This window comes from Gossypium arboreum, chromosome 1, assembly GCF_025698485.1.
Source record: "Gossypium arboreum isolate Shixiya-1 chromosome 1, ASM2569848v2, whole genome shotgun sequence".
NCBI lineage: Eukaryota > Viridiplantae > Streptophyta > Magnoliopsida > Malvales > Malvaceae > Gossypium > Gossypium arboreum.
The window spans coordinates 3,822,794-3,843,040 of NC_069070.1; the positions used below are offsets into that span (position 1 = coordinate 3,822,794).

Here is a 20,247-nt window from a genome sequence, read left to right on the forward strand (position 1 = left end):
AGTTACTGACATGGTTTTACTATTTATAAAGACAGATTCTTTCAGGGTTTGTGGTTATTTTTCTAACCATATTAATTTTAGTGTTTGAATCTGTGTTCTCTTATCCCGATGATTTGAGCAGCTCGAACACCGGTCCGATTCTTTTGAAGAAACATTGGCAAAGGGTGTTTATAAAGGAAATGAAATCATCACATGTTTGAATTCTCTAAAGAAAAACTAACCATACCCCATGTATTAAAGGAAAAGTGAAAGTTGTTGGAAGGGGCTATGTGAAACTTCAAACTATTTGGGGGGATGTGAATTGTAATTTGTTGAAGGTTCCTTAATGCTTTAAACCTCGATCTCTATTTAAACTCCTAGGACCCCTCTGCCATAAGCAAAAAACCAATATTATTTTTATGGTTTAATGGAGATGTGGACAATCCAAAGAAGAAACCAGGTAACCAAAATAAAACTCTTTCCATTGTAGTCCTTACATTTCTCTATCCTTCTGAAATTTTTCCTTTGCTTTAATCTGCAGGTTCTTGATACCATACTTTTGCTTGGAATAGTTCTGGTTTTGATTAACATAAATGGTGTTGAAAGCAGAAAGTACAGTGCTTCATTGATAGACTTTGGAGGTGTTGGTGATGGAGTAACATCAAATACAAAGGCTTTTCAAGCTGCCATTTTTAACCTCAGCCAATATGCATCAGATGGTGGGTCTTTACTCTTTGTTCCACCAGGAAAATGGCTAACTGGTAGTTTTAACCTTACTAGCCATTTCACTTTGCATATCCACAAGGATGCTACTCTTCTTGCTTCGCAGGTTACAAACTCCCCATGCCAATATACGTTTTATATATACATATACACATATATATATGTTGAAGTGCTACCCTAAACTTATGCCAGGATGAGAGTGAATGGGCTGTCATTGATCCTTTACCATCCTACGGTCGAGGAAGGGATGCCGATGGTGGAAGATATATCAGTCTTATTTTCGGAACCAACCTCACTGATGTCGTGATAACAGGTACCGAGAACCGTAATCATCTATAACAACTTTATAGTTTCATTCAAGTACTATAATATGGACTGTATGTTGCAGGTGATAATGGCACTATTGATGGTCAGGGTGTTACCTGGTGGAACAAATTCCATAAGGGAGAGTTGAAATACACCAGGCCTTACCTTATTGAGATCATGTATTCAAATGAAGTCCAAATCTCTAATCTCACATTGATGAATTCTCCTTCCTGGAATGTCCATCCTGTTTATAGCAGGTTTATTTGCCTGCTTTTGTTTGCTAGTTTACAGTTTCATGTTCCTCAGTATGCTGATGTGTTTATATCGTGTTCTAACATTGCTTGTGATTAAAATGCAGCAATGTTGTCGTTCAAGGATTAACGATCCTCGCACCAGTAACTTCTCCAAACACCGATGGGATCAACCCAGGTGAGAAACCGGACATTGAACCGGGCTATATGCATTTGAAGCTTCTTCATTGGTGTTAAAAGGGTTCTTGTTTTTCTTCAGATTCTTGCACGAATACCCGGATCGAGGACTGCTACATTGTTTCTGGAGACGATTGTGTAGCTGTTAAGAGTGGCTGGGATGAGTACGGTATCAAGTTTGGTATGCCAACGAAGCAGCTAGTGATCAGACGGCTCACATGCATTTCTCCATTCAGTGCAGTGATTGCACTAGGCAGTGAGATGTCTGGCGGAATTGAGGATGTTAGGGCCGAAGACATAACAGGCATTAATTCCGAGTCGGCTGTTAGGATCAAAACCGCTGTAGGAAGAGGAAACTATGTCAAGGACATATATGTAAGAAGGATGACTATGAAAACCATGAAAATGGTGTTTTGGATGGCAGGGAACTACGGTTCTCACCCCGACAACGATTATGATCCTAATGCAATCCCTGTTATACAAAATATCAATTTCCGTGACGTCGTTGCCGAGAACGTAACCATGGCAGCTAGGTTGGAGGGAATTCCAGGCCATCCATTTTCTGGGATTTGTATATCCAATACAACCATCGGATTAACAAAAAAGCCAAAAAAGATTCAATGGAATTGCACTGAGATTGCTGGGGTATCAAGTAATGTTAGACCTCAGCCTTGCAATCTGCTGACTGATCAAGGGCCAGATAATGCCTGCAATTTCCCAGAGGACAGCTTCACAAGTGCCATAGTGTAAGTCTAGATGTGTTTATACAGAAAATTTGTGACAATATAAAGTCAAGATATTAATTTCTTTTATGTAAAATGAAATTACATAATTTATGTAAGAAACAATGATAACTGGAAGGCTCGAGTTAAAGAAGTATCTAAAATCAACCTAAAATAAAACCATTGATCAATACAACATTCATTATCTTTGCACTGAGCTCTTGAATTTCCATTACATATATCAAGAAGGAAGTTCTATGTCTGTCGTTGATAATATAAGAACCTAAAAGATCATCCTCCTTGTACTTTAGTTATGGTTCGACTCAACTGACAAGGACTCCCATGAACAATGAAGAACAATGTCACATAGGGAATTCCGCGGAACGAAGCCTTTCCCAGTATATTTCTACATGGGAGATTGATTTCTCTTAATGGATTGGATCTGGATTGAATTTTACAGATTCCCTCCAAATAAGCTCTTTGATGTGATCTTCACTGCATGATAATTGCTCAAAATCGAAAATAAAAGGCCTGGCACAAACAGGTTCGTCGTTGATATCATGAAGAGATGCCAAGTATGGGTGGCTAAGTGCCTCATCAACTGCATAATAGATTTAAGAAAATAATCATAAGTATGTAGAGGTTGAAAAGTGGGGGAACCATAAAGAACTCTATTTCTTGGTTTGTACCTGTAATTCGTCGGTCGGGGTCAAATACAAGCATTTTTTCTAGCAAATCAACAGCACCAGCCGACATATTTGGGAACCTAGCTGAAAACTGTTGTTTCCTACACCGTGGAAGTTGTCTGACGTACCTACGGGCATTATCACTTCGGAGAAATCCAAGACTAGCGTCATCAGGTGAACCTATCAACTTTTTTTAAAAAAGAATTACAATTTTAAGAACATTAACGAACTGAATTTTACTAAAAAAATGACAGCATTAAAAAGAAGGCCAGAGAGGCTGCTAAAAATATGCAAGAAAGTACACGATATATAACCTATGAAGACTTTGACACCATCAGGGTCATGCATGGGCAGAGACAATGCCTCTCTAGACTTATATTCGATAGGAGACTATGAGTCACTGATGAGAAACAGCAACCAGAGATGAAATGCTCAAAATGACTTTTAGGGAGAAAGAAGGATGTAAAACAAAATTTTAAAGCACGTCAGCCATTGTTTTGCATCTTGAAGCAATATCATAGATCACATAAGGCCATAGTGAGATTACGTCGGCAGAAGTTGACTACCTCTGTGATGAGTCTCAGTTGATGAACATAATCTTTGCCTGGAAATAGAGGTTCTCTCGTCATGATTTCACCAAGTATGCAACCAACAGACCAAATATCAATGGCAGCAGTGTATTCTGAACAACTAAGAAGCAACTCTGGTGCTCGGTACCATCGAGTGACAACATATTCTGTCATGAAATCTGTTTCAGATGTTGTTCTTGCCAATCCGAAGTCTCCAATTTTAAGGTCACAATTTGCATTCAACAGCAGATTGCTTGGCTTAAGGTCACGATGCAAAACATTGGCAGAGTGCACATACTTCAGCCCTCGTAACAACTGATATAAAAAGTACTGTAGAGGTTTCATTCAGTATCAGTGTCATGCTTTATGCATTGTCAAACAAAACCAAGGTATAGTAGACATGCAGAAATATTTCAATTGCAAGTAATAGATAAGTGCAACAAATTTCAGGGCAGAAATTCAGATTCTATTTCTTTTTTAAGGTTTCTGCATATATCTAGTCAACAGCTGCCATGCAGTATTTTTGTTTCCTCCATTTGATTTCAAAGCAATCAAGGTTTTCGTGGAAGAATGATAATAAATTTGTTAAAAATTCCATGCAAACTACATCAAGTCCCCCTATCTGATGAACCCTTTACAAGAAAGAACTAGTTGGTTAAAGAACTAGTTGGTTAAGTAATTAAAGAAGAAAAGATATATCAGTAATATAAATGCCCCCCAAAACTGTTTCATTCAAACCTGACAATGATCGTCTGTCAATGGTTGATCAGAGCGAATTATCTGGTGAAGATCGGTGTCCATCAATTCATAAACAATGTAAACATCATTGAAGGCATCCTTTTTTGGTGGTCGAATGATGTCCTTGATGGCAATAACCTACAGGAAGAGAATTGATAATAGTTCCAGGCATGATAAATATACAGATGATTGCTACAAGAATAAACTGACTCGCAGTAAGTATGTTCACTTGTGCAGATCAATTCACTCGATTAGAGGGGACATATAGTTCCCATTGAACATGTCCTGTTTTATATGTAATTAAGAAGTTATTTGTTATTAAAATGCTAAAAGAATAAACAGTGTAATCATGTTAGCTCCAATTGCAAATCACAATCCCTCCCTTTGATTTCCAAACAAGCAATCCAGATATAAGCACCATAATTCATGAACACCAACATGAACGCTGGCTAATAAACAGCTTTCATGCTGCATTAGATAGCCAACTCATTACCAACAAGTGTTAGGTGCAGTAGTAAGGCACATTGCACTCCCAAAGGCGAACGCAAGTTCGAACCTTGGAGATGACATTATTGAGAACATGGAGCGTAAAATAGACAAGGAGAATACCCAACAAAAGAAAAAAGATAGCCATCTCATTAGTTGCTAAGACATTATCAATAGAATGCACATTGTGTTCCTAAGTACTACAATGTCAACAAAAGAATGCCAGAGAAAACAATGCAAGAAATGCAAAGGAAATGCAAACAGTGAGTCATAGAAACCAATTACTTATAAGCTCTATTAAAGGGGAAGCTGGGAAGTGGGAATACAAAAGATTTACTCTTTCTTAATTTCCTATTCTCCAAGGACATGTTAAGAAAGGGATGGCAACATTAGAGCCTGTCTTACATTTTCGTGGTCCATATGACGAAGAAGCTTAATTTCTCTCAACGTCCTTTTGGCATCTATCCTATTATCGAATGCATTGCCAATCTTCTTAATAGCAACCTCCTCGTGGGTCTGTGAATTAACAGCAGCACTGAAAAGGACAAAAGAAATAGAACTCACATAATTCACCGCCACACTAACAAAGTATCAAAATGACGAGCCATATATGGAAACACAAGAAAGTTCTATAAGATGCTTTCCAGGCATAAGCAAAACATCATTTCATTGTTTTCTCTTTTTTTTTTTTTTTTTTCCTTAACTACAACATGGCAGAATACTCTTTGAAGCGTCCCAAAACCTATAAGTTCAAAATCTTGCTCTTAAACCACACTCACTAAAAAGTCAAATTACATATAACAGACACTTACAACAAGAACTATGATGAACATAAATAAATTAATTTATGCTATAAGATTAGATATGCTACCTATTTATTCATAAAATCAAACTGATTCTATCATGTGCCAACTAAGATCAAAGAAAGAAAATCATTAATAATAATAATAAAGGAATCCCCCAAATCATGCCATCTATTGAACAATCATTAGCCAGTGAGTTTAGCAACTACATCAAGGACAAACTTTAAGCTTGCTACGAAAGAATCTTAATTTTAGCTAAAAACCCAACTTCCCTAACATTAAAAATCAGCAACTTCCCTAACATTAAAAATCAGCAGATTAAGAAGAAAGATATTTACTTAACCATAACTACACAAAACATATTATCCACAAAACCAAAACAGGAAGGGAAAAAAAATAACTTTTTTATGATTCAACAAAAGGATCAATTAACCAGAAAAAGAACAGAAACCCATCAAATATTTCAAGAAAAAACATTAAAACTAGCATAAACAAATAACTTTCGAAAAGAAAAAACTTACCAAACAATGCCATAAGCACCTCTACCGATTGGACGAAGAGGAGGAACGTACTTACTGGAAACCTCAAATAAGTTACCGTATACATTGTACTGAACATATTGACCTCCATGAGTGTGCACGCCCTTGATGTTACTTCCCTCTGAACTTGACTCTTTTGTACTTGCCATTTCCTTTTCAATATTTTAACCCCTTTTTTCCCCTCTTTCCGCCTCACCCACCTACTAAGCTTGAAACCAAATAATAATAAAAAAAAAACACTCGTTTGTTTCAAAAACTGGGTTTGTTTTATTTCAGCGTTATACCTGAAGAAGCATTGTCGGCTACTATTGTTGTGTTTCTAATTACTGTTTGGTTGCCAAATATTGGGTTTTTAAGCTTTTTTCTTGTTTTCCTGGCTTTCTGAGATTCAGAGAAGAGTGGGGTTTTTTTGAAAATTTTTGTTTTTGTTTGAAAATCCGTGAAAAAAAGTAGGACTTTTCTTCAAATTTTCAAATAAATAGTTTTTTTTATTTTGTAAAAAAAATAAGGCTAATAGTTTTTTTTTTTGAAAAAAAAAGGCTAATAGTTATTTTAGTAGAGAGGGACTGATTTTTTTATTTCTTTATTATCTTTATCACGCCAATGATCTTATGCCACGTGTACGGTTGCGTGTCATGTGTCCCGTACATTTCCTCTTTTTTTTTTTTTTTTGAAGTAGTGTGCCATACATTTCATTAATTGCCATTTAACAGTCCTTAATTTATAATTAAGGTTTTGTTGACTTTTTATTAATTAAAATCCTAATAAATTATAAGATAAATGGATTTTACCAAAAAAATACAAAATAATGCGCGAAGGATTAGAATAAAAAACAATAGAAACTAAAATAATATATTAAAATATTATTAAATTTTTAGAAGTAACAAGTATAATTCGATAAATTTTTAATGTTTTATTTTAGTTTTTATTTTTTTTTCATTTCAGTCCTTAAAGTTTTTTTTTTACCCATATCAATACTTTAGAATTAATTTTTTAGGTGACCAAAATGAAATCGACCTAGAAGTTCAGTGACAAAAATAAAAATGTAGACATAATTTGGCGTGTGCACTTCTAAGTGTCTCATTCAAATGAACATTTGGGTAGGCCTTGAGTATGTTGAACATGTGTATTGTTTGGGGTTGCCTGCTAGATCTCGCGGCCCCCTACATACGAACTCTTCTGGTATATGCGAGTTGGGATCGTAAACTCTCCTTGACTCATGCAAGCTGATATCACGAGCTCCCGTGACTATCCTTTCGTTGTATGACTCGCACATACCCATTTTGTAGGACCTTATCCGGGTTTCGAGTTGGTAATTATTGGTGTATAACACCGATAAGGGTTTAACGTTTGGATGACTTAAATGAAAGTATTGTCTAATGACAATGATGAAATTGCAATGATTTTTTTAAATAACCAAAATGAAAGGGCTTTTAAATTTGAATAACCAACTAGATAATTTATCACATTCTTTGCTTAAATATGAAACAAGTAAAATTTTAGGCCCTAAAAATATATGCCCAAATCCCCATATATATATATATATATATATATATATATATATATAAGTCATAATTAACTATTAAATAGAAGTTTGGACATTTTTTTATTTCAAGTTGAATAAAATTTATGTATATTTATTTATATTTTCTATATTATTAAAATAATAAAAAAACTTATGACTTTAATCATGCTATATTATCAGTTTATAAAAGAATATATTTTTGAAATTTATCTAGTTGGCATTGGCAATCAACTTTTAATCATGTTATATTATTCTAACTTTGAAGTTATATTATTAGTTTATAATTAATCATTATTGGTTTATTTGATTTTTTTGTTGTATAATTAATTTTGTACACGCCCAATTTGCAGGCCCAATTAAACTAAATAACCCACTAAACCCAAACCTAATACCTAACCCTAGCCCAATTAGCCCAATACCCAAAACAAAATAAAAAAAGAAAAAGAAAAAGAAACCCTAAATCACCTAATTCTACTGCCTTAGTTGCATTGATAGTACAAATAGCACTTGCCTCCACCACCGTTTGCCTGCCATACAAAAAGAAGAAAAGACATTAAGTATATATATATATATATATATATATATAATAAAGTTTGTAAATGGCTATAAAAAGGCCCTACTAAAATCATTGTAAAGGGAGAAGAATTTTTTTTTTTGGAGCAAATACAAAAAAAAAAAGAAAGCATTTGACAATTTTTAGATCTAAGCACAAAAGAAAGCAGAGATCCAAGCAACACCAAAGAAACAGGAAAATAAAAGTTGAAATATCAAGAATCAAAATCTAAAACAAAAAGTGATATTACATTATTATTATTTTCTTTCTATTTATTATTTTTTTCCTTTTTATTTTATTTTCGAATTTGCTTACCTCTACATACCATATATCATAAGACATAAAAAAAAAAGCAAAAAACGTACCTTCGGAAATCCAGCCATCGCGTGCGGTGGCCGGCGACGGCGACCGGCGGGGCATATGGCGGCTTGTTCACCGGACTTTAACTCTGGCTAGGGGGCGAGAGAGAGGGAATGAGAGAGAGCAACTGATTTCTTTTCAAATGAAGATAGCAGAAATGAATTTAGCCCAAAAACTTGGCTTTCATAGCCTTAGGAAACGGCAGCGTTTTGGGGTTCCCTCCCTAGACACAAAACGACGTCGTTTTGGGGAGGGAACTAGCGATCCGACCCGCCTAGAAAGAGGATCCGCGCATTTTTTTAGCGGAAGGGCTATTTGCACATTTAGCCCTTCCGCTTTTTCATGTCTCTATAATCAAGTTATTGCTACTTTAAATTCGGCCCTGGAACATGTCCCGTTTTTCAATTTGGTCCTCGACCACGCACTGCTTTTTTAGGATGGGGAATATTGCGTTTTCAGTACTTCTAGGATATGCGCATGCTGCAATTTGGTTGTTTTTCTTTTTGTTTTCTTTGAAATTCACCCCAAAATTCGTTTTTGCTTGATTTTCGTCCCTCTTCTACTCTTTCTCATTATTTTACTTTAATTTTAATTTTATTCATGCTATTATATTTTAATTATTGTTATATTTTTGTTATACTTATATATATGTATATTATATATATTATATAGTATTATTAATAGTTTTACTATTATTGTTTTTATTTTGTATGTCACCTATGTACTCTATAAATATATATGTATTATGTTCCATATCACACATATTTATATATCAATATTATATTATGTATATTTCTTTTTTAAATACTATATATATATATATATGTATGTATATATTTAGATATTATATGTATGATATTTATGTTATGTATATACTTTTAATATTATCATGTATTTATTTTTTACATATATATATATCTATGTAATATCATTAATAGTTATTTTTAATATTATTATGCATATCTTGTGTAAATATTTTAAATATTGTATTTTTATTATGTATATATTTTAATACGGATACATTTTTTACTACTCGTATATATATTTTAATATTATTTTTCTTGTTATGCATATACTTTAATACTATATCATTTTTATTTTTGTTTATGTTTTTCAAACTATATCATGTATATATATTTATATAGTTATTAATAGTTTTTTTTATTATGATTATTTCTAATATGTATGTGTTATGTATTTACTTCTAATACTATGTATTGTATATTCTTACTATAATCATTATTACCATCACCATTATTTTTATTATCATATTATTGTCATTTTTTATCATTCATTATTTCTTATCCTTTATATATTATTATTGTTATTAACGTACATTATTATTATCAATTTACTATTAATTTTACTTTTATTATTACTACTATATTATTATTATTATCATTATCATTATTATTATTATCATATTTATACTTATATTTATTTTATCCTAATGTCATTTTATTATTATTATATATATACATATCCTTTTACTACTGTTTTTATATACATATATTTTAAATATTATTACTATTTTTATTTTTATTACCATTATTGTTATTATACTTGTATTTATATATATTTTGTTTTAATACCATTATTATTACTACTTCCATCATCTTTTATCTCTAACTATTATTATTATTTTATATATATTATTATCTATATTATTATTATTACTATTATTCTTTATTGTCATGGTTAATATTTTTATAGCTATTATTTTTATTACTAATATTACTATTGTTATATCTAGTATTATTTTTACTTTCATTATAATTACTACTATTATTATGGAGTCTTTAACATTTTTTAATTTATTCGGTCATTTTCATATTAGCATTTTTACGAAGAGGGATCGTATTTCAATGTCTTTCAAGCTTTCATTTTTTTCGACACTAAGACACTAATTAATCAACTAGGTACCAATTTTTGGGCGTTATGAGGTGCTAATCCTTCCTCGTGCGTAACCGACTCCCGAACTTGTTTTCTTGATTTACGTGGACCAAAATCGTTGTTTAAATAAATTAAACCATTTATTAAAAACAACCACTTTTACAAGGTGATCCAATCACACCTAAAAAGATTTGTGGCGACTCCCGTTTTCATTTTTCTTCAAGTTGATACCCGTTTTCTAAAAAAATGGTTACGACAAATTTTATTTGATTTTTTTTGTTGTTGTAAAATTAATATCATTGTTTATATTATCTTTTAATATATATTGAGAGAAGGCAGATGTCAATTAAAAATGGGATAAATTTTAGAAGTACACATGAACGTAGGATTGTATATATGGTGTAACACCCTTAATCCGTATCCGTCGCAAGAATAAGGTTATAGAGTATTACCGGAGTTTATAGATAAATCGAGCCAAAAATTACTATTTACATTCGATAATAATCATATAGTCCCTTAAATGGACCCTCGAAGCCCAATATGAACAGTAGAAATGATTCAAGACTAAATCAGAAACCTTAAGAATTTTTCGCGAATTTACAAAATTTTCCTTATATACAATGCCCACACGCCCGTGTGGTCTAGAGGCACACCTGTGTGATTAGACCGTGTGGCTCACATGACCATGTTCCTAACCCGTGTAACTCTCTGACTTATAAGGCATGAAGAAATTTAGGTCACACGGCCAAATCACACGCCAGTGTGCTAAGCCATGTGGTTAATTTAATTTTCATAAGTTAGGTGCAGTTTTCACACGGCCACGTAACATGCCCTTGTCCAAGGCCGTATCACCCACACGATTGAGACACACACCTGTGTCTCCGTCCGTGTGCTCAATTTTGAGCATTTTGTTTTTCATTTTTAAGGTGCGGGGGACATACGGCCAAAACACATGCCAATGGGATAGGCCGTGTGTCACACATGGCCTAGACACACGCCTGTGTGTCTACCTGTGTGGACAAAATTAGGTCATTCTAAGGCCACTTTTCTCACCCTTACACAACCAACCTGCACCAAACACATTCATACAATAATATATATCAACCAAACAATCAATTCAAGCCAAAATCAAGTTTTATAACTATCATAAGCAATCACAAAATTCAATTTGCATAAATTCACTATTTTAACTTCATTCATTAATTATTATAAACTACTAATTTTATATGCATAAAACATTTACTTATGAATCATTTATAACCTTGTTTCAAAATTTAACTCTTTCAATTCCTATACATGCCATATAAACCTTTAAATACATAACAAGGTCTACCGAAGATGATCTGGATAGTGTGCCTCGTTGTGATGATTCGATCTTCCAAATTCACTTCAATCTAAAAAAGATATTAACACACACAAGTAAGCTTATAAAAGCTTAGTACGTTCATAAGTTTAAAGTAAATCTTACCAAACATTATATATTTCAAAAATATAATAGAACATTTCATTAATATTTCCTGCCAATCACAATCTCAAATGATTAACTCACTTGATTAAGCTCAATATCAAAACTAATTAATTTCTATCACTTTAATTCATTTATCACTAACAATTTCTTATCAAATTTAAGAAACGTCTTACGGAATTGAGTACGTTGTTCACTTGATGCTTCATTTCACTTTGATCTTGCACACTTTCTATCATGGTCTTGCCATGGTTGCACACTTTATCACTTTGCCATAGCTTAGCTATGGTATTACACTTGCACATACTTATATAACTGCCATGATTTAATCATGGTCTTACGTTCACTTTCACTGTATCATATCTCAGTTATGGTCTTACATTTCACACTTTTCCATGATTTAACCATGGTCTTATCCGTCAATTTGTCACTGATCACTGATTGAATGTATTCAATTCTGCGTTTCCTTTAATTTGAATTTCCACTTCAACTTTCACATTATCAAAATTTTCATAATCCAATAGCAAATTTATATAAATAAAACATTATATAATTTATATATTAACAATTTATCATAAGAGTTCAACCATATGAACTTACCTGGCTAATATCGTTGAAGTTAAAGCAATTCAGGGACTATTCAACAAATTTCTCCTTTCCACGTTCGTCTTTGTATTCTTGATCTATAATATAGAATTTTTCCATTCATTAGCATTCATTTCAATTCTAGTTTACTTCACAATTTTTTCCCTTCAAATTTTGAAATTATACTTTTACCCCAAAATTTATAGTTTTTACAATTTAGACCCTGATCAATTAACTCATTATTTGAGCTAATTTTTCTCAATTAACACTTTATTCCATCATTCTAAACTACTATATACCCTTTGGTAATCATAATTTCAACATCAAACCCTAATTATAAACTTTTTCACAATTAGGTCCTAAAAGTCATTTTCTATTAAAATCACTTAATAAAATTATCATATAATGTAATTAAAGCTTCAAATCCATGGTAATTTATCATAAATATTCAGAACTTATCCATGGAAACTTTCAATTTCACTCATAAAATCAAAAACTAATTAATTCAATAGTTGGACCTAATTGTAAAAGTCACAAAACATAAAAATTACAAAGAAAAAGCAAGAATTGAACTCAGATGGTGCAAAAATATGAAAAAACAGCTTGTTTCAGACCTTCTATGGCGTTTTTTCTGATGAATTATGAAGAGATCTCTAGATTTTTCAATTTAGTCACTTGTTTTATATTTAATTTTAACCAAATTACCATTTTGTCCTTAGTTCACATTGTTTTCTTGTCCATTTCTATACCCATACCGTCTAGCCCAAATTATTTGGGTCTAATTCCTTTTAAATCCTTCCTCATTAGACACTTAAGCTATTTAATCACTTTTGTAAGTTTTGCACCTTTTACAATTTAGTCCTTTTTTAATTAATTAACTATTAAAATGTTAAAATTTTCTAGCGAAACTTTAATACTAACTCAATAACACTCCATAAATATTTATAAAAATATTTATGGCTCGATTTATAGATTCAAGGTTTCAATACCTCGTGTTTGACCCATTTGACCTAATAAATTCTTTTAAATTCATATAATTCTCTAATTCAAAAATATTTCTAAATTCACACTTGACTTATTAATATCAATCTACTAAATTTTTAAACTTACTTGTCGGATTTAGTGAACTCGAATCACTGTTCTCGACACCACTAAAATTTAGGTCATTACACATGAACTTTGATTTTCTATAATTTTATACATGGAATTTTGGTTTGATCAAATTCTTGTAAATTATTAATACAATTATTGATATAACATCATTTTATGTTTATATATTGTATACATAAATAATTATATTTATACAATATAAAAATAAATTGATTTATTTATTTCTTTAAATGTGTAAGATTAAAACAAAATAAAGCTTCAAGTATATATTTGAATCACAATTAGAGTTTCACGTATACAATTGTACCAAATTAAAGTTCATGTGTATAATTACACATTAAATCAAAATTCATGTATAATTTTGAGATTTATCCCATCAAAAAATATGAATATGGTTATCCAAAACTCAAAGTGAGAGATGTTGAAGTATTAATAATGTAGATATAGATAATGATGAGATTTTGGAAGAAGTTGCAGTAGAAGAAGAGTTATTAGTTAAACAAAAAAAACACTTATGTTGGTCCTGAAGCTCACTATGAAGACAAATAAGTCGATGAATTAGATGATTCAATTCCTATGATTAGGGGTGTTCAATTGGTTAACCGATCCGAATTATCATTAACTGAATTAATCGACCATTTTAAACCTTAACCGTTAACCAAATCGAACTAAAATTTGTTGGTTAATTCAATCGTTTAACTGAATTAACTGGAACTTATATGTTTTTTATTTTTTATTTATGGTTAAAACAAGTATAAAACATATAAAAAACTAACCAAATTAACCTAAATTAATATATGTGGAATGTATATAAAAAATATAAATTTTCAGTTAATTAACCGATTTCGAACTAAATTAACTGTTAACTGAACTTTTAAAAAACTGTTAACCGACCCCTGACATAATTAATTTGGTTTTACCCAAAATTTGCACACCACTACCTATGACTAAAAATATTTGTAATCCAAGCCGACGGTTAGATATTGATACAAGCTTGAAAGACCTTTTAGTAAAAAAAGTTCTATTAAAGTTATTGATATAGATTCTCCCAAGGATAATTTGTCGAACGCTTTTCAACTACACGTTATATTCAAAAGTTAGTTTATTCCAAGTCTTGATCAAGATGACAGACCCATTTTCTGTCCTATCTTAGTTTATTCCAAGTCTCGATCAAGATGACAGACCCATTTTATGTACTATCAATAGGATTAATTATAACAAGTCACACACTCATATTCCGGAAATACAGAAACAAACAAATTTCGCGGTCGAACTACTGAAATAGAATGGGGCTAAAAAGTCCGAGAACTAAAAGTTTCACTTTTTGTATTGAAACGCGAGGCTTCGTGATTCTTGTAAATCTAATTCATTGAAATTCCATCCAATAAAACGAAAGAATTATAAATCTTCAAAATAATAGATACCAAAGACTTGGACAAAGTATTTTGTAGTTGTTATAATATGTTTAATGTTATGCTTAATCCAAATAAACCAACTAGTGAAAGTACTCATTATTGGAGAAATATTAGTATAAAGCTTAAAATATGAAATAAGTAATCAATATATTACTAATGAGTTTATGGATTGATTTAGAAAACAAATTATTAAATCATTGATTTAGAAATAACTAATGCGTATATTATTAGGCGTAACTCTTAAATATCGGGAAACTCATATTTAAAGTGTCGAAGTTATAAGATTTCAAGATTCACAAATAAAAGATGTTTTATTGAAATTAGTTGAAACTATTGATGATCCTAAAGTCAAAAGTAAAGTTATGTTTAGCAACACAAGAGCTTGAAATTTTTTAGTTTTTGTTGAGCATGACTATTTGATATGAAATATTATTTACTGTGAACTCGGTTTGCAAAAATTTACAATAAAAATATATGCGAATTGATATAGCTATAAAAAAAATTTAAAATATCTTCCTTCATTTTTTGAAAAATATAGGGAAGCTGGTTTTCGAAATGCTATGACTTATGCTAAAAAAATAATTATTAAGATGAAAATAGAGCCTAAATTTTGTGAAGAATGCGTTATTCATAAAAATAAGCGATTTGATGAGAATATTGATAATAAAACAATAAAATCTCCTCAAAAAGCTTCTAGAGTTGTTTATTTTTTTATACATAATAGATCAATCAATTTGTTCTCTCCAAAATAGATTTCAACAATTTAAAATATATGAAGATATTTTTGGTAAAGTCACTAGAACATGAAAATTTGAATGTACCTTGTCTTAAACTTAAAAATTCACTGTTACGGCCACTCTATATGACTATACACGAGATTTTCACCTCATATGACTCATCTTTCAATTCTTTCAAAGTTATTGGGTCCTTTTTCTCGTTCGAGAATCTCCTCCCTTTTTCCACTCTATCCCGAAGAGTAACTAGAACAAATTTAGTCACGTTTTCGTGTTTCAATTGAACACTTGCCATTTTTTATTATTCTCAAAAGAGAAGATTTCTTTTACCAAACATCTGCAGATCCAATCACACAATCTTATTATAAGAACAAGAGATCTTTTTCGATCAATCTCTTTACTCCTCATGCTCCGAGAACCAAAAAGATCAATTTTTCAAGTTTGAATTTGTTATTTTGGAAACATAGAAATCACATTGGTATTGATCAATTACATTTTAAAAGAAATTGAAAAATGACACTCCCATTGCATAATATTACATATATATATATTTGGTTAACTATTCTAAATTCTGTTGTATCAGTTAAAAATTTCCTCAAAATTAAAATTAATAAAATCTTACATAAAATCAACAATATCCCAACAAAAATAATTTTATATCACCCTAGAGAAATAAAATTTAAATATAATAGTTACTTAACTAATTTTAATTTCCTTAGAGAGCCACGTGGTAAACGTCGCCGTTTTGATCAATTTAGTAAATTTACCAAAAGAAGATTCTTGATCCACAGTGCTTCAGCTATGAATAAAGGGGCAAAACAGGGAAAACACTTAAGTTTAGAAAACGAAAGAGAATTCTAGAACCCGCGCAAAAAACCGATTCCAAAACCTTCCAGCTTATCTTCTCTCCATTTATAAATTTCACCTCTCTGTAAAAGCTTAGTTTATCATACGAATCCAAAGCCAAGTTTTAAGAAACAAGAAGAATCGATCGTAGTAATATTCTAGTGAGATCGCGACAGCATCTTCAATCGTGTGCTCGGTATCTCAATTCTTCTTTTCGCTGATCGTTTGATCTGAAAGTGATGGCGGACGTGCATATGGGAGGAGCAGAGTCGGAGACCTTCGCTTTCCAAGCGGAGATCAATCAACTACTCAGCTTGATCATCAATACTTTTTACAGTAACAAAGAGATCTTCCTTCGTGAGCTCATCAGCAACTCATCTGATGTAAGTATATATATCGTTTGTTTATTTTCTTCTTCTACCTTCTTTGTTTTATGTTTCTGTTTGCTCGCTGAGAAAAATATCAGAGGAAAAGAATTTTTATTAGGAATTTGTGCTTTTTATTTGATTTCTGTTAGTTTCAAGATGTTTCGTTTTATTTTCGTACTTTGGCTTTTTAAATATGTGAAGTTTGAGCAGCAAGTTACCGACGTTTGTGTAATTTTTTTTTTCTGGCTATTGCATTAGATACCGAGAAAAAACAGTGAGAATTCTGGTTTTAATATACTATTTTCTATTCTTTAAGTTTGTTTTGTTTTTACTGTGAGGGAGAAACCGATATATTTGATCTAAGAATCATGATGTTTTGATTTATATTATTTCATTATTTTTCTCTAGATATATTTATTTACTGCTATTGTTTTATGTTTCTATTTGTTCGCCGAGAAAAAAATCAGAGGAAATTTTTTTTTTCTTACGGATTTAATTTCTCATTTTTTTTCGCGCCATTCATTTCATTTTATTTTCATAAACAAATTTTTAATGATACGTGAGCATCAAGTTTTATGTTTCGTGTGTATTTTGCTGGCCATTGTCTGCTTGGCTACGGTGAAAATAACATAGAGAATTCTGATTTTGGTCTGTTGTATTTCTATTTTTGATATAAGAATCTGAAGAGTTTTGGTTTTGGTTTTTCATAGGCATTGGATAAGATAAGATTTGAGAGTTTAACAGACAAAAGCAAGCTCGATGCTCAGCCTGAGCTCTTTATCAGAATCATCCCGGATAAAGCTAACAAAACTCTTTCCATTGTGGATAGCGGTATTGGCATGACCAAAGCAGGTATATAATTTAACATTTTGTTCGATCATTTCTATTGAACTACCTGTATTAATATATATGTTAATTTTCGTTAACATTGTTTTATTTAATCCATTCGAATTGGACTAGTAACTCAAATGTTCTTGCTCAGAATTGGTGAATAATTTGGGAACAATTGCGAGGTCTGGAACAAAGGAGTTCATGGAGGCATTGCAAGCTGGAGCCGATGTGAGCATGATTGGTCAATTTGGAGTAGGGTTTTATTCGGCTTATTTGGTAGCAGAGAAGGTGATTGTCATCACAAAGCACAATGATGATGAACAATACGTATGGGAGTCGCAAGCTGGTGGGTCTTTCACTGTTACCCGTGATGTGAGTGGTGAACCTCTTGGCAGAGGTACCAAGATCACCCTCTTCCTTAAAGATGATCAGGTGAGTTGAAATTTGATGTCAGTTCTGTGGTACAATTTAATCTTTTTAAACATAGTTCTTGGTATTGATTTTTGTTTGTATTTCATATAATATAGTTGGAGTACTTGGAGGAAAGGAGGATAAAAGATCTTGTGAAGAAACATTCCGAGTTTATCAGCTATCCAATTTACCTATGGACTGAGAAAACTACTGAAAAGGAGGTCAGTGATGATGAAGATGAGGAGACAAAGGAGGAGGACGAAGGTGATGTGGAGGATATTGACGAGGACAAAGACAAAGACAAGAAAAAGAAGAAGAAGGTTAAAGAGGTGACTCATGAGTGGCAACTCATTAACAAGCAAAAACCAATTTGGTTAAGAAAACCAGAGGAGATAACAAAGGAGGAATATGCATCGTTCTACAAGAGTCTCACAAATGATTGGGAGGATCACCTTGCGGTGAAGCACTTCTCTGTCGAGGGACAGCTCGAATTCAAAGCTATTCTGTTTGTTCCGAGGAGAGCCCCATTTGATCTTTTCGACACGAGGAAGAAGCTGAACAACATTAAGCTGTATGTCAGGAGGGTGTTTATCATGGACAACTGTGAAGAACTCATTCCTGAGTATCTGTCATTTGTGAAAGGTGTTGTGGACTCTGATGATCTTCCATTGAACATCTCTCGTGAAACGTTGCAACAGAACAAGATTCTTAAAGTGATTAGGAAGAATCTTGTGAAGAAATGCCTTGAGATGTTCTTTGAGATTGCTGAAAACAAAGAGGACTATGCCAAGTTCTATGATGCTTTCTCTAAGAACATCAAGCTTGGTATTCATGAAGATAGCCAAAACAGGAGTAAACTTGCTGACTTGCTTCGGTTTCATTCTACGAAGAGCGGTGATGAGATGACCAGCTTGAAAGACTATGTCACTAGGATGAAGGAAGGCCAAAAGGATATCTATTACATCACTGGTGAAAGCAAGAAAGCTGTTGAGAACTCACCATTCCTTGAAAAACTCAAGAAGAGAGGATATGAAGTGTTGTTTATGGTTGATGCTATCGACGAATACGCTGTTGGACAATTGAAGGAATACGATGGGAAAAAGCTGGTCTCTGCTACAAAGGAAGGACTCAAACTTGACGAAGAGTCCGAAGACGAGAAGAAGAAAAAGGAGGAGAAGAAGAAGTCGTTTGAGAACCTTTGCAAGACGATCAAAGAAATTCTAGGTGACAAAGTCGAGAAGGTTGTTGTGTCCGATAGAATCGTTGACTCTCCTTGTTGTTTGGTCACCGGTGAATATGGTTGGACTGCCAACATGGAGAGGATCATGAAGGCTCAAGCTCTTAGGGACAATAGCATGAGTGCTTATATGTCTAGTAAGAAAACTATGGAAATCAACCCGGACAATGGCATAATGGAGGAGCTAAGGAAAAGAGCCGAAGTAGACAAAAATGACAAATCAGTGAAGGACTTAGTGTTGCTGCTATATGAAACTGCTCTGTTGACTTCAGGTTTCAGCTTGGATGATCCCAACACATTTGCAGGAAGGATTCATAGGATGTTGAAGCTGGGTTTAAGCATCGATGATGATGACACTGGTGGTGCTGATGATGTCGATATGCCATCTTTGGAGGAAGAGGGCAATGAAGAAAGCAAGATGGAAGAGGTCGACTGAACAGTTAATAAATACGTAAACACTATAAAAATCTGTTCATTAGTACCTACAAAGCTCGTCGCTGAGTGTCGGATGCCGGTGGGTGTCTGGTTTTAGTTTTAGGGTTTAATGGGTGGTTTCATGTTGAGATGTTATATCTAGTATTAGAGCTTTTAATGAGTGTATTTTCAGTTTTCTAGCAGCCTAATGTTAGCTTGGGCTATGTCATTGGGGCAATAAAATGTTGGACCGTTTCAGACGTGGATTCTTACTTAATTTTTTTTTGAGGTTTCAGTCTATGGAAGAGTTCAGGACATTGAGAGAGCAAATCAATCGACGCCACTATAAGCTCAATTGTGGAACGAAAAAGTACGAAACCCTACTTTTCAAGGGATATTCGTTTTCAACCGTGAGAGAGAAAGCTTTTGCTATGCACTAAAGTAGTGGGGTTTAACGTGTACTTGGATTCTTTAAAAAATTTGTTTCTTGAGGAAATCATATAGCAGAAACAAAATTTTCT

General features: G+C 32.4%; 3 protein-coding genes and 1 long non-coding RNA gene across 5 annotated transcripts; 2 read left to right on the forward strand and 2 right to left on the reverse strand.

Moving 5' to 3' along the window:
* Nucleotides 1-87: 87 nt before the first annotated feature.
* On the forward strand, nt 88-2,354 carry LOC108483074 (probable polygalacturonase). The gene is made up of 6 exons (XM_017786274.2): nt 88-439; nt 521-808; nt 895-1,015; nt 1,091-1,265; nt 1,367-1,437; nt 1,519-2,354. Exons 1-6 carry the CDS (start codon nt 407-409, stop codon nt 2,184-2,186), a joined length of 1,356 nt encoding a protein of 451 aa, XP_017641763.1. The 5' UTR covers nt 88-406; the 3' UTR covers nt 2,187-2,354.
* Nucleotides 2,211-6,531, reverse strand: LOC108483075 (mitogen-activated protein kinase 4-like). 2 transcript variants are annotated; one of them, XM_017786276.2, is made up of 7 exons: nt 6,264-6,522; nt 5,962-6,179; nt 5,043-5,172; nt 4,152-4,289; nt 3,411-3,743; nt 2,848-3,031; nt 2,211-2,759 (listed from the first exon to the last, which is right to left on the reverse strand). In XM_017786276.2, the coding sequence occupies exons 2-7, from the start codon at nt 6,126-6,128 to the stop codon at nt 2,587-2,589; spliced, it is 1,125 nt and encodes a 374-aa protein (XP_017641765.1). In that variant the 5' UTR covers nt 6,129-6,179; nt 6,264-6,522; the 3' UTR covers nt 2,211-2,586. The 2 variants fall into 2 exon arrangements, with proteins under 2 accessions (XP_017641765.1, XP_017641764.1); XM_017786275.2 differs by having other exon boundaries at nt 5,962-6,531.
* A 1,216-nt stretch (nt 6,532-7,747) lies between these two features.
* LOC128289342 (uncharacterized) lies at nt 7,748-8,567 on the reverse strand. Its single transcript, XR_008278951.1, has 2 exons — nt 8,423-8,567; nt 7,748-8,031 (listed from the first exon to the last, which is right to left on the reverse strand). It is a non-coding gene; the product is annotated as an uncharacterized LOC128289342 (long non-coding RNA).
* Nucleotides 8,568-16,461: 7,894 nt separating this feature from the next.
* Nucleotides 16,462-19,986, forward strand: LOC108480210 (heat shock protein 83-like). The gene is made up of 4 exons (XM_017783115.2): nt 16,462-16,848; nt 17,544-17,685; nt 17,816-18,096; nt 18,192-19,986. Exons 1-4 carry the CDS (start codon nt 16,705-16,707, stop codon nt 19,746-19,748), a joined length of 2,124 nt encoding a protein of 707 aa, XP_017638604.1. The 5' UTR covers nt 16,462-16,704; the 3' UTR covers nt 19,749-19,986.
* Nucleotides 19,987-20,247: the final 261 nt, after the last annotated feature.